This window comes from Athene noctua, chromosome 3 (genome assembly GCF_965140245.1).
Source record: "Athene noctua chromosome 3, bAthNoc1.hap1.1, whole genome shotgun sequence".
Lineage (NCBI taxonomy): Eukaryota > Metazoa > Chordata > Aves > Strigiformes > Strigidae > Athene > Athene noctua.
Window position 1 is genome coordinate 13,231,670 of NC_134039.1, and position 15,081 is coordinate 13,246,750.

At 43.3% G+C, this 15,081-nt stretch overlaps 1 protein-coding gene across 1 annotated transcript in view; it reads left to right on the forward strand.

Annotated features, from left to right (window-relative positions):
• The first annotated feature begins 3,718 nt into the window (after positions 1-3,718).
• TMEM178B (transmembrane protein 178B) overlaps positions 3,719-15,081 on the forward strand; it is a 222,652-nt gene continuing 211,289 nt past the window's right edge. The window contains exon 1 of the mRNA XM_074901272.1: positions 3,719-5,740. Coding sequence (XP_074757373.1) covers positions 5,359-5,740 — 382 coding nt within the window. The 5' untranslated portion in view covers positions 3,719-5,358. The remainder of the gene's footprint in view (positions 5,741-15,081) is intronic.

Sequence of the window (15,081 nt, forward strand, 5' to 3'; positions counted from 1 at the left end):
TGACCGATGGATCAAGTGTTTGTGGGAGTTAGTATAAGATGCTTCTACAGGATAGGCGGCATCTTTTACGTCTGTCTGTGTTAGTAGAAGGGCTGGCATGCTGGGGATTCACCCACACCAGTATCCAAGGTGCATTGGAATGATAAAAAATATTAGTAGATATAATTTGTTGTATCTGTGTTTGGTTTGATTACTGTCTTGTATTTGAAATCCTGTAATTAGAGTGGTGAACTGCCTCCAGAGCCAGTGCTACTCCAAGTAATACAACACTAGTACAAGTTCCTTTGGCTTCAGCAGGTGGTTCATTATAAAGAATGAAGGCTGGAGCCCATGTAAGTTAAACATCACCTCTTGGGAAATGGAGATCACAAGGAGAGAAGGAAAATACTGAGGATCCTCTCTCCCTATTGAATAACTGAGTTAGCGATACAGATCCCTAGAAATGAGAAGCACATTGACTTGCTCAATCCCCTCCCCCACTAGATGGCACTGAACTCTTTTTCTTTAAAAGAAAAAAAAAAAAAAAAGAGAGAAAGAAGAAAAATATGGTGGAGGTCATTTCGATGTAAAAAAAAAAAAAAAAAAACCAAAACAAAACCCAAAACAAAAAAAAACGAAGAAAAGAAAATTGCAATCTGTTGTCCATTAACTCTGCCCTTCCCCCCTTCGAACCCAGCACCCTGCCCGTGTGTACCTTGGTACTGGCGCTCTCTTTGCTTTTGTGTCTGCAGCTTTCTTGGAAGGTTGTGGGTGATGGTAGTTGGAGGATGCTAAGGAAAACAAACAATCCTGGGAGGGAATGGAAAGGAGACTGGCCCTGTCTGTAAGATAACATCCGTGGTGAGGTCCAGCAGGCAGCGCACAGCTTGTCACAAGGAATTGGCTCTGAACAGACTCGCCGGGCTCCGCTTCTCTGTCCCATGCCTTCAGATATTTTTTGTGTGCACCCATGTGCTTTAGCTTTCCCTCCAGATCACTGAAAACATAATCTGCAGAAAGGAAAGTCTCAGCTTTCAATCCTTTACTAAAACTGCATTTTCACTCCCTGTTTGATTTAAGACCCATGAGTTACCTCCCTTTGCCAAGATGCCCTTAATTCACCGGAGGGAGCAGTTTCCAAGTAGCGTGCCCAAGTGTGCGTGGAGGTTTTTTTGTTTTTGGTTAACGTCTTTCTCCCAGCTTACATTCATCTGAAGATCGACAAGGATTGGTTTTTTTCCCCTGTGGTAAGGCGGGGGTGGGGTGGGAGGAAGAGAATTTAATAATGATCTGTTTGCGCTGAGAAGGGGCTGTCTATAATAATCCTGGGAAGAGACAGAGGAGAGGTTCCTAATGCCTGCAGCAAGCAATGTCCTGCCCCTCCTGAAAAGAAGGGGATACTGATGATGACGGAGAGACATGTTTAATTCTAAGAGTTAAAGTGGAGCTCATCTGAAATCCAACACTTTCTCCTACATTTATATATTTAAGGTGACTTGCAGGAGGATATAGATTGCCATCTGATAAAGCTACAAATGCAAGCAAAAAAATAAAAATGCATAGAAACTGCCACTGAAATTCCTTTTCAGAGAAAAAGATAAAACCTGGAACTGCATGCCAATTTTTGACTTTCAAACCCACGTTTAAGAACAAAAAGAGGGAACAAGTCTGGCTTCTCCAGGTACAAAAGTCCCCCTGCCCTGAACTCTCTTACTGCCTCAGAGTGTGACAGAAAAACCTAGCACCTTAACCTGCCTGGTTAACCTAACTCAACCTAATTCAACCTAATCTTGGCTCTTTGGACTATAATCCTAATGTTTAACTAGAAAAGAAATGTAGGTATGATTACATTGAAAGATTTTCCTGTTCCCTAACATATCTTTGGACAATACAATGAGAAAAACAACTCTAGTAGCTGCATCCTCCATTGTGCTCTTATCCCCAATCTTCTAGTTTTGTCTTGCAGTTCAGTCTAAATGGAGAATAAATGTAGCAGACTCTCGTCCTTAAATCGAAAATGCAACAATCAGCCAAAAGCCACATTTGGTAAAATTAGGCTTGTTCCGTGTTCTCATCCTCCAGCTTGGGATTTGATGCTAAAAATTGACAAAGAAATCCAGGTTCACTCTCATCTCTGTGTGGGTGCAATACAAGAAACCTGTTCACCATCTTCTCATAGGAACAAGCAGCTTTTTGACCACAAGCCTCCAAATTTTATCTCCGAACAGATGACAAGTATGGCTGCTCCAAGGCCAGTATAAAATTTAACTTTTATGTATTGACGTGTAGTTGGTTGAAAAATCCAGTTATAGAAGTGGATCCACCCGTGCCTAACTATTTTTAAAAAGCCTTAGATTCTTAAATATTTGCTTTTATTATGAACAACAAGGGGAAGCTATTGCTAAAAAAGTTTTAAACCAGGGCCTGGTTTCAATAAAACGGTTAACTTTATCTAAGAGCTTTCCAGATACAGTTAGTATTCATAACATAACATTGAAATTTTGCAATAGGGCTGCTTCAGAGGATGCAGATGATCACAATGTCTATGGTTTGGATGATCGATTCTCTTTTGTGAGTTTTGAAATCATGTGAGGGGGTTAGACAATACAGTACATTTCAAACTAAAAAGGGTTTAACAGGAGAGATGCCCTTTCAAAGCTAAAAATCCCAGCTGACTTGGGACCTGGTTTTGCCCGGTAAAATGGAAGGAGTCATTGTGCCTTTTTTGATGATACAATTTAGTTTGGTGCCAAAACCTGGCAGGATCCAGCCATGTGTTTTTTTCTGATGCAGCTGTACGGCACAAGAAAATCTAAGTATGTATTTCTGATATACGAAGAGCTGTATGTCCCCCCTCCGTTTGCCCCACTGGAACGAGTACAATTTGTGTGGCTAGGGTTAAAAGGTAGCAAAATCCCAGTACTCCCCTCCTAGAGTCAAGGACTATCCCCAACCCAGGGGCTCCAATAAAGGATGTGCTTGTTTTCCATTCATATGACACAGCTTGGGCTTTAGGGGCCAAAAGCTGGCAGGATCCAGCATGCATGTAGATTTTTGCGGCCCTTGTCCTTGGAGAGGCATCAGGCTGTGGACTTTTTGGTGCAGTAGGAGTGACCACATTGTTTGCTCTTCATGCTGTGGAGTCTCTGGTGTGTGAGAGCCAAATATTGGATGGGGCTAACTCGGTCCCTCTGCCAGCCCCAGGATGCTGTGGTACTCACAGGCCAAGGTGTGCCAGGGTCCAGAGCTTTTTGATGCAAGGAAAATGGCCGTGCTTATTTCCTTTTTAAACAGTACAGTTCAGAGTCTGAAGGCCTCCATTTTCTGGATCACGGAGAAGGTCTTGAACCAGGTTTTTTTCATGCTCACGCTCTGTGTTACATAGTAGGTTGGGGATTTTTTGGTGCAGTACAAAACAGCTCCGCTTTTCTTGGATTTGGTTGACACAACGTAAGGGCTTGTGACCAAAAATGAGCAGGATCCAGTTAAATCCAGGTTTTACATTTTCCCTTCTTAAGAAAGTAAGGCTTCGACATTTCCTGCCTGGGAAGTGGTGCAGTTTATCTTTAAGGAGGCTAGAGAAATAAGAAATGAGTCTCACGTTGCATGGGTGACATCACTGGCTTTTGGCTCAGCGCTCTGTATTCTCTGTCTGTAGGCTTTAGCCAAGGCTGCAGGGCTCGGTGTTTGAACAAGGAAAGATTCCCAGGTGTACAGAAGATTGGATTCGCTCTTATTTGGGTTAAAAACGGTGAAATGAAATTTCTAAAGCTTGGGGACTCCAGCTCGCCTTCTGTTGCACTTGATCTCTACAAGATGGGTGAGTTATTCCCATTAGAGAGAGAGGGAGTGGAAATTTAAGGAGAAAAAAAAAAATATGTCTGAATATATAACTGCCGATGCTGGGGATACGATTCGTATGAAGCTGCTGAGCTAAAAATCTCAGCTCCGACGTGGAGATCGGGCCATATGGCAGAGAAATGGTGCAGACCGAAAGCTGTTGACAACAGTTAGGGGCTGCCTTCCTCTCCCCGTGTAAGGTGTGTAGCTTCCCCCTCCGTCCCCCCCCCTCCCGCTCCGGCCGGTTTGTTTTGGTTTGATTCCCCCCGACCCCCCTCCCCTCCCCATCCCTTCGCATCCTTTCATCCAGCCGTAGCCCTGCCCGCCTGCCTTCATCTTGCAGATGGCTAACGTGCCGCCGTGTTAGGAAAACTGTGCACAACACGCATCCCCGCGCCGGGGCCGGAGGAAGCTTCTCAGAGCCCGGCGGAGAGGGGAGGGGGGTGCTGGGGCGTGCGTGTGTGTGTGCAGGAGCGATGCTGGGGCCCGGCACCGCTTCCAGGGCTGCCTAGCGGGAGGTGCGCGGCCGGCGGCCGGTCCTGCCGGGGCTGCGGCTGCCCCCGGGGCTGCGGCTGCCCCCGCCGCCTCTCCCCGGGCCGGGAGCCGGGACGTGCCGCCGAAGCGGTGCTGGGGCGCTCCGGGGGAAGGGAACGCGGCGTTACGCTGCCTGGATGACAGCGCAGACGAGCAAAGCAGCGAGTGAATGGCAAGGCTGGCGGAGAGAAGCCGAGGTGTTTCCGAAGCCGAGATGTCAGTGACTGTCAGCGAAGTCTGCTGAGGGAGAGCGAGACCTGCGCACGCCGCCTGCCTTTCCAGCCCCGGCCGGCGAGGTTGTGTTTTAGCCGCGATTTAGAGCAGCGGCAGCAACAACAACAGATTGCTCCCCCCTCTTGCTCCCTCCCCTTCGACCCCGCTTTAAACCCAAGCAAGTGACCGACCGTCCAGACGACGATGCTCTTGCCGAGCCCCTGACAAAGAAAAGGCAAGTCACCCCTTCCTGAAACCGGGATAACCGGCTGCTTGCAAGCGGGAGATCTCTAGCTGTTGAACTTTTCAGTGATGTCCTGTGATGATGCTGTGGTGAGCCTGCTGATCTGAAAGCCATCTCTTCTGGATTCCTGAGCTGGCCAGATCGAAAGAGATTAATGGACTGATCGGCCGTAGCTTTCAGGTCTCTTCAGGCGGAGATATTCCTTCGGGCCCCGTCGCTCGGGTGCTGGTGGTGAGGGGAGCAGGACATCTTTGTATAGGCGGGTCGCTGGCTCGCTGCCCTTCGAGGTGGAAGGCTGTGTTTCTCCTCACCAGGTCTCCTCCGCAGAGAAGAGGCAGATGAGACTCCAGGACTGCCTCCAGGGCAGAACTTTGTAGCTCTCTCAGCATCCCTCCGCAGCGTGGATGTGCGCCACGGGATTTGGGGATGTTTGAGGCAGTCTCTGCCAAGTGACACCGAGCAGCTGCTCCGGAGGCTTTTGCGTGGTCTCACGCTCAAGGGCTTTGCCTGTTGTGAAGATGTCCATGGTGTTTCTGTGAAGCTGAGGTATGGCTGCTGGAAGGTTACTGCTGTATGCTGGCCTCTCTTTAGCTCTGTGTGCCCTGGGCATGCTGGCTGTGGCAATCTGCTCTGACCATTGGTACGAAACTGATGCCAGGAAGCACAGAGAGAGGTGCAAGAGCATCACCACTAAGAGAAATGATCCTGGCTTCATTTATAACTCCAACAACAACCTGCCTCTCAGGGCCAGCAGGTCTAGGTTGGACCGCTGGGAAGGGAAACTCCTCTTGGCAAGAAACAGGAGGCAGATCTTTGCTATGAGCGCAGTCGACGAGTGCAACAGACAGTACAACTCGACCAACATGGGGCTCTGGAGGAAATGCCACCGACAAGGATTCGACCAAGAGCTGGAGGAGCTGATTGCCAAAGGTAAGGGCTGTTTTTTTACCAAATGAATGTGCCAGGCCCTCCTGAGCTGAGCGGAGCCATTTGGGCTCACAGATGGGAGCTGGTGTCTCTAGCCAAGTACCTCTGCTTGCGATGGGTGAACTGACCTGACTGGTCATGGCTTCGCAAAGCACTGCCAGGGCAGTTTCCCATGGCTGTCTACTGATGAGGTGTGGGGTTTGGGAGCAAGAAGGCAGTGGGGGTGAGAGCAGACACACCCCAGAATGTCTCTCTCATGTCTCTCTCTCAGCTTAATATAGGTTGCCCATCACCATGGTATCAGATTATTTTCCGCATACAAATAAAAAGTATTAATAAAGGATTTTTTAAAAATTGTTTGATCCAGGTGACTCAGGCAAAGTATATATGATTTTATCAGAGGCTACATATGTCTGTATTTCATCATTCCCTTACCAAATGCCCCATCAGTCCTGAAATACACCATTTGCAGTGCTCACATGTAGGCTTTTTCTATCCTCAAATGGAGAGTAAACAAAGAGAAATGCTAAAGAACAGGAGGAAACCCAGCTTGCTGTTTACACTGAGCTATATTTTGGAATATTTTCAGTGTCTACAAAACATTACATGAATTTATTAGGAGTGTTAGAAAGGAATAATTTTCTCTTGGGGTGGAGATGCATCTGTCTGCCTGTAGCATTTTTGTGCTATATTTTTCTTGTCTTTTGGTACTTTTTTTTTCCCCCAAGGTACCAGTTCAAGGAGATGGTCAGTTTGCCTCAAATGTTTCTTTGATCTGAAGTGTAGGAAGGGGAGATATGCATAAATCCCAGCCTAAACATCCTGTCTACAAAAGATACATGTTTTTGCAGGATGATGAGGATTTCAGTAAAGGATGGCAGCATCTTTGCTACCCACACAGCATGGTTACTCCATACAACAAAACATTTCCCTCCCATGGTTCTTCTGTTGCATTCAGATGGTTCCCCAATGGTTTATTTCCATTGCAGTTAACTCATTGCCTCTTACACCATGCAATCTTTAAAAATACTTGTTTTCTAAGTGTGTTCTCGGTCCCGAACTCCCTTGACAGCCTGCATTAATTCCCTCTTCAGACACTGCAAGTGGAATTATTGCTTAAAGCTAATTATTCGCGAGGGATATACTCTCACATGTGTTTGCCAATGTATACATTTTGATCCATATGTTTTAAAAGTGAGCAGCAGAGGTGAGTAGCACGGTATAGACTTGCACTGAAACCGTACAAACAAGTGGTGTAGCAGGGAACCTAGATCACTATTTGGGGACCTGTCTGTGTTGCTAGTGGCCCTTAGTGTCTAGCTGCTAATTTAACAACCCTCATGAAATCAATTGGTGGCTTCAGTTCTATATATAATGGACAAATGAACGTGTCCAAAGCCTGTCAGCCCCCTGGCGCCCTGCTGCTGGTTTCAGTGCTGAGGGAGGGATTCTCCATCTAGGTGAGGGCACAGATGTGCTGGGCTGGCCATGGAGGGCTGGATCACTCTGCCATGTGTGCTTGCTGTGCTCAGGGCATAAACAAAGAAATTCAACATTGACAGTGGGCAAACATGTCTCCAGAGCTCACCTTTGGCAAATGGAGTTTCAGTTATTAGAGAGGTTTTTAATTTTGAAATAAGCAAGGCATTCCTCTTTCACCTCCTGCCTTGTCCTGGGTTCAGGAACATCCGTTTCTCCTGCCAGAATCTGTTGAAATTTCCTGGCACTGGCTCTGAGTAATGGCAGCTCTGCTAAATGTTAACCATAGAGAAAGTGTGGCGACTCAAGCTGAGGTGGTTAAATGCAGAAGATAGTCGTCAAAAGATCCTGCTGTAACTTGTGTGTGTATGAGTGGTGAATGAGTGTGTGTGTGTAGTGAACTAACTCTAAATATGCAGCATTCAGCTGGCAGTGAGGGATTCCTGGGCTCAGGCACGGTGTGCATTCCTGCACACCTATTGCCTGGACATGTGTGTCTGCAGATGGCCAGAGAGCCACTTCGCAGAGTCGCTCCCCAAGGTCGGAAGTGCAAACTGTGCACTTAAGGGAGGTATGTGCAAATATTGATGTGTGTAACTCTTTACTTTTAAACATTTTTTGATACACATTTAACACACTTAGTTGGACATTGAGGGAAATGTTAAAGGAGGAAGACGTGTAACACTGAATAGCAACATTATAGTTTGTTTGATGGTCTTTCTGGGGTGAGGATCTACCTGTACTCTAACTCCCATTGACACTAATTGCCACTAAGACACCCATTGGCACTAATGCTATAGAGGTGTGTTCCTTTGGCACCTCCAGATTGTAACATAGAAAAGCAAATGTAATGGCAATTTGATAAAATAGAGTGTTTGACTTGCTCAGAAATAGAACTGGAGATATTGTAGGATTGCTTGTCCACTTTATATTTTGTTAGATCAAAAAGAACTAATGGATTTTATTTTCCCCTTACCAAAAAGTAATGTAAAATATACATCTGCTAAAAATCCCTGTGTGCTGGAATCACTGATTTAGAAGGCATCAGCTTTACATGGGTAGTCAGCTAGTGTACTTGTTCCTACCTAAGGCCAGCTACTAGACTGTTTCTTTACGATCCTGTTATATGATGAAAGTGGAATAAGTACATTTGCTGTCGCTGTCCGATGTTGAGAACAGCTGAGAGTTCAAAATGAGTCAGGTGTTCTAGGTTTATTCTGACAGCACCACCTTGCTTTTCTAGTTTTATTTCCACAGCAGACACTCGTCTGGAGTTGGAGGTTGTAGGGGTGGGTGCCTGGGCAGAGCGTGCCCTGTGCAGCTGTGAAGAGCTGCAGATGTTCTCTACCTGTAGTAATCAAATACCCTGACCGGGGTACATATTCCTTCACAGATGAAATGTCAGTCTGTATGAGCTCCAGGGCAAAAACCATATAAAAGAGGATGTTACTTGTATGTAGGCCTTTTACACTCCTTCCTTTGCCAGCTGTTAATTTAATCTAGCACACCTCTTCTGGAAGTGGATAAGCTAATCCAAATATTGTGTGTAATGCTATATGTAATTGAATGTAAATGCTATTAAGGGTTGGTGGGGTTGGTGTTGTGGTGGAGGCTTTTTTGTTTGGTTGGTTTGTTTTGGTTTTTTACGCTGGACAGGATCTAAGTGATCCATTTATTTTGAGACTGATCCTACATTTTTCCCTAGGCAAAACTTCCAGTATTGAGAATGATAGGTTTGTCTATCAAAGGATAAGAAAAAATGGTCATTAATAGCCTAACTAGCTTTGCAAATACCCTGCAGTTATTCTGCTTATAAACTCTGCTGAAATTAATACAAGCTGTAGGCAATGGCTTGTGGCAGGATCAGGCCCTATGGTATTTGGCAGTATTCTGATGCCAGTGGTTTTAAAACCAGTTTTGTTTCTGAATAAGCTGGGTCCTTTCTGTAATTTTATTCTGTCTTTATTAGTTTTTACTTTCTGGCAAATAAATAAAAACCTTAATGCTGGATTTTGCTAGAAAAACAGGAGATCTGTTACTTCAAATTTCTTATGGATAGATGTAATAGATAGGAATGCATATATAAAATAGTTGGCCCTATTTAAATTTCTCCTATCTGTTTTTGTTATATTTCCATAGAACTCAGGTGCATATTTCAAAATAATACAATTAGATAAATAGGCAATGTATTAAACCAGACTGTCACAAGTAAGCATGCTCAGCGAGAGGCAGGCAGGCATGAGACCAAAAGCCTGAAAAATAGTCTAAAGCTGTATCAAAATTAGGGAGTTAATTTCTTCTCTTTGTTATCATGAATGAAAAAAAAAAAAAAATCAAACCGGCGACAACAGAAATTACAGTCAATAAAGAAATTATTGGAGCTGAACATGCAAACTCAGGGCCTAGTCTTGCTAACTTTTACTCGCCTGAATAATCTTTATTCCTGTGAATGGGCTACTTGGACTGAGGGAAAGCACTCTTGTGCAGAAGGACCAGTCAAAAAGAAAAAGCTTATAAAGCTGGTCCTCTGATTCTGCTTTCACACCTGATCAAGTCTTTTGGCATTTTGGGACTCGAGTCCAGATCTCTAAAGCCTTGCAGAGTCAGGAAAGGCTGACTCTGGGTTTGTTCAGCACAACAAGCTTCTTCCAATTCTCAGGTGTGTGTCCAGTCTCCTCCATGGATTAAACAGCCTTGCTGCTTAAAGCCCCTTTGAATATAGTGTTCCCTATATCCTATTAGAGCCACAGTTTGCCTGTTTAACACTGAGTTTCTAGCAAAAGTGGTATTTCCCCACCCTACCAAAAAATCCCAGTAAACCAACCACCTCCACAGCAGAGCAAGCAGAGAGTTGAAATGCAGGTAAGTGTCCATTCGTGGTCGGGAGAAGGCAGAGTTTATGTCCTGCTTTGGCAACCAGCAGCTCGCAACTCCTTGTATACAACTTGTAGTGACCCAGAAAAAAAAACCTGGAAGCCACATTATCTGCCTGCAACCTATGGCAATGTTGCTCAGATGCTTTTTTGCACTAGTCGAGAGGAAAACAAAAAAGAAAAAAAAGGAACTACATCATTTAATTACAAAGGTACAATAAAGTAGATGAAGAAGTTGCACAATAACCAGAGTCTGTTCCATTTAGACAATTACTACTCAGAGAACCTTTCATCTCACTTTTGGAAGGCTGCCAGTTAAACCTGTCTGGATGGGGCTCTACTGCCTGCCATTGGAATCCAATTTTATGTAAAAAAAAAATAATAAACTACAATGACCTTATTATTTCAATCCCCCTTTTGCCTGCCTTCTTCCCCCAAGATCCCTGGAAGTTATAGTAAATCCTATTTTTGAAACATTTTATTACAAGTATACTTAGCCCATGCCACCACTGAAAAAAACCCACCAAAACAAGTAATTCCTGTGCAGCTTACCTCCACCCCAAATAATATGCAAGATTTCTGGGATGAAAGTGTTCTCTGGGTTTGTCAGATACACAGCGCAGCTGAGGAAGAAAGGCTTAACAGGACTACTCTGGCCGTCAGGAGGGATTATTCATACACAATTGGAAAAACCTGAAGAGAGGCTACGTGCAGCTATCTCTAGGAGTAAAAAGAATTATTTTCATAAACCTACTTGCAATACTGAGCGATGCTGTAGATTTGACTTTTAAAATGAAGTGCTTTTGCCAGGTAAATTAGGACAGCCATTTTTTCATGTGTCCTTCATACACTGAAGAATCCAAGTGCTTTGTTTGAAATGTGTGCTTGAAATCCCAACAATTTTCCAAATGTACTCATTATAAAAGGGACTTTATTGAAGTCTCAATTCTGTTCCTAGTGAAGTCAATAATAAATGTTTTATTTTATTGAACGTGGTGATACAGCAAGTTCAGGCCTTTAGTGTTTCCTTTGAGGTTAAAACTGTCCCTGGATAGAAAGGCCAATGCAAGGTCTGTTCTCCCTTCTGTCACAGCAGAGTTCTGCTGGAGGGATCCAGTGAAATTTAATTTTAACTAGACAGCCTCTGAGTTGAATCTTTGACTACCCAGATATTTAGCCTTCACTGTTTTCAATGCTGTAATTTGTTTCTAAGGTACAACAAAGACATTCTCTTGTTTAGGGATTTTCTCAAATCGTTTAATGGGTGAAATCACTGGTGTTTCAGGCATGTGAGTTCCAGGACAGTTTGGCCCATCATATTTTAAATAAGCAATTTTAATATTTTAATTGCATCAAACTTAAATAGCAATTCATTTAAAAGTATATTTACCACAAGTAATGAGAACCTGACACGTTCCTCTGACACATCTGAGATAATTAGTTTGATAATGCATAAACCCACTAAGAACATATATGTAATTTAGCAGAGCTGCAACTGTTTTTTAATCATGCTGATTTAAAGGGTAAATTTCAATCAAGCTGTTGGCTTTCAAGCAAAATTGCTGGTGAAGACAAATGGAAATTTTGCCTGAGTAAAAATGACAGGATCATGCCCTTCTCAAGAGAAACCGATATTTTCAGAGCTGCCTGCAGGACCGCATGCTTAATTCCTGTTCATTTAATTGAGCATCCAAACCCATTTGAGAACTCTCAACACTTTTATCCTTTCTGCCCATTGCTTAGAAACTTTTTTTAAAAGTGTGAAGGAAAAATCTAATGAGTGCAGATGTGTTTCGTTTACTGTAAAAATAAAAAAGATTATTTTACTTAAATAGACGTGAAATGATCTGAACAGTTTTGTCATCTCCAGCAATAAAAATCCATATTAATATTGCTTTTTCTCATTGAAAAAGTCTTTCTGTGCACTCAGAATAATTTCAAAAGTGGAATGAGTTCATTAACTATTGCAGAGCCAGTAAATGAGGAAGAAGACTTTGTATTTTGTAGGTTCTGCAAAAATAATGACAATCATTGATAATGTAAGTTTCTTAATGGCTCATTGCTAAAAAATGTTTCTGGAACCCTTCAGTACATATTCACCTCTTTAAGAGTAAAAGAAATAAACAAGATAGTATTTCTTATTTTTTTAAGGAATAAATAAAGAATGTGGATTCCGGAATCCAGGTGCCCTTAACAGACCATTCAGAATAGAATCCACTTGAAATAAAATAATATAAACTAACATATTTTCTCTGCAGGAGAGAAATCAATCTGTAAAATGGAAATCTCCTCATTTTCTTTCTCATAAAGCCTAATTCTTCCACAAATAAATATTTGGAACTGCCCAGCTGAGCCTGCTGAAATTATAATCCTTTGTAGATAACTACCAAAATAGATAGAAGAAAGGTAGACTTGCGTTAGGGCAGGGCTTGCAAAGCCAGAATTCAGTCCCAACTCTGTCATAGTCTTTCTTCATGGCCTGAGGCAAGTGACTTAATCTCTCGTACCTCAGCTCAGTAACAGTATAATAGGGATTTCGTTCATTATTATTAATACCAGTTAGAGTTCTACCACAGGATTTATGAGCCTTAATCATGGATCAGAAATCATGGATCAGAAAAATGTCCCCATCCCTTTGACATGTTGCTGCATTTTAAATATTGGCAAGTAATACAGCCTTATGAGAGAGTATAAGGAGATGACAAGGTAATTATATTCAACGTGACCGGTAGTGGTTTTAAAACACCATCAGGCTAACCACATTTCTGTAAGCACCATGAAATGCGGGATTCCTAGAAGAGTTGTAAAGGAGGATAATGAATAAGAGGTGCAGATATTTACAACATGGTCTTCCAGAGATTGAGGGATGGCACCAGAAAAATGATGGGTCATATCTGCTTGAAAAATTAATAAGTAGGTGATGGGGACTGACCTCTTTGGTTGACTGTAGGAAGAAGTTGACATTTCCTTGATGAAGGCAAGTCGATTACGCTAATGAGCTAGATATTGGGGCATCAGTCTACAGCTGCTGAGAGAAATGACGTGGTCAAAGTGATGTGTTAGGAAAATTATATTTCTAGTAGCATCCTGAATGGATACACGGAGAGCAAGATCACATTTGTAAAGGTCAGAAAAAGAAGTATTGTAGTAATAAAGGCATGAGATAATGAGATCCTGGATGGATGGAGAAAGAATATGCAAACCTTAGACATCCCCTGTATCTGTGGACACAGTGAGAGACATGAGATGGAGATATTGCACCAGTTGTTGACCAGAACAACAAGGAAAGTAATAGTGTTGGCTGTGATGATCAAGAGGGGAAATACTGAAAAGAACGTATAGTAAAGAAGGGAGAAGGACATTACGAACTCTGTTTTAGCTACAATAAGCTCAGGTTGATATCTGTATGTCTATGAGGGAGTATTACAGAGTCCATGGGTATGGACCTAGGGAGACAAGTTTGTGTTAGAAGAGTGAATCTGAAAATTGATACATTGAGATGGTAGTGGAATCTATGTTTGTGATAGAAATTACCAAGGAATAAAATACAGAAAGAGGAAAGCCCCATGAACTTTTGGTAGAGCTGGGAGAAGTAGTGTCTTCTGGAAGACATGCAAAAGAAGCAGATTCAAGTGGTACAAGAGAAGTGAATAATGTCATGGTAGCTGAAGAAGGCCACCATTTCTGGTTAATACAGCCCAGGAGTCTACTGAGGGCAGCTGACATACTGCAGCAGCTGAGAACAGAGTATTCAGACCATGCTGAAATTTGCCCTGTACATTAAGTAGAGACTTTAGCAGCAGAAATTGCAAGGGAGAGGAAGCTGCACTGAACTGGTGGAGGGACACCAGGAGGTGTTTGCATTTGGTGTATTCAGAGATGTTAGTGATGAAAGGGAGGAGGGAAAAAGACATGGTATTTAGAGAGGAAAATAAATGTTTTAAGATGAAACAATGTTTTAAGATGAGAAGATTTTAAGAGGAAGGAGATTGAATGGTACTTGTGTTATGAGAGTAAAGACACAGAGGGGCATGAGAGGTCAAGGAGAAGAGAGAATGAGAGGACAAGAACAGCCATAAGAAAGTCAGGAGATAGGGTGTTGTTGGGATTCTAGAGGGCTTTCTGCGAGAGAATGGCCATGTGAGCAGTCCTGCGTGAGAACAAGACTGATAAGAGCCTCAGCAGAGCAAGAATGCGATAAGGATGTGACCCTGAATGAGGGGGGAGAAACTCGAAGAGACAAACAACCCCCAGAAGGGGTTGGGATGGAAGAGTAAGTTCCACAAGGCAGGAAGCCTGGCAAGGCTGATGTGGCACTTTCATCCAATCATAAGAAGGTTTAAAGCGCGGGCTAAGTTAACTGTCCAATCTTGAGGACTTGTACTGCATGTTACTCACGTGTGCGGGAGAACATTATAAAAGGGCTTTCTTAATTGTAATAAACGGGCATTGCTTGATCACATTGGTCGTGTGCGTGCTCAGCACTCCCGCAGGGTATGACTGGTTCAGTGGTAAATAAAAAAAATAAGGGAAGAGAACTGCATAGGACGTTTTTCATCTGTGGGAAAGAAGAATGAGGAAGGAGTTGTAGGAGAGGAAGAGGAAACAGAAGGCAAAGCTACTGGAAGAGGGAGATCATAATTTGTCAATTTTGTCATGGAAGAACTGGGTGAAATCTTGCGTAACAGCTGAAGTGGAGGCTGGAGGAAGTGGGAGGGTCTGAGGAATGAGCCAAACGTGGCAAAGAGGTGACTATGACTGTGAGTCTGAGATTTAACTGAGCTGAGCTGGAGTAGTAAGTCGAGGAAACGCGTGGAACTGAATGGGGGAACAAAGCATTTATAGTGGAGAGAGTTAGCCAGGCAGTGGGGTTCCCATTAGAGATGCTCTGCTGTGTGAGACATAGAAGCGACCAACTGGTATGGGTCAGTTGGGATTTGGGATATCAGGGCAGGAGCAGATAGCAGAATGCAGGGCAAAAGGTCTATGAAT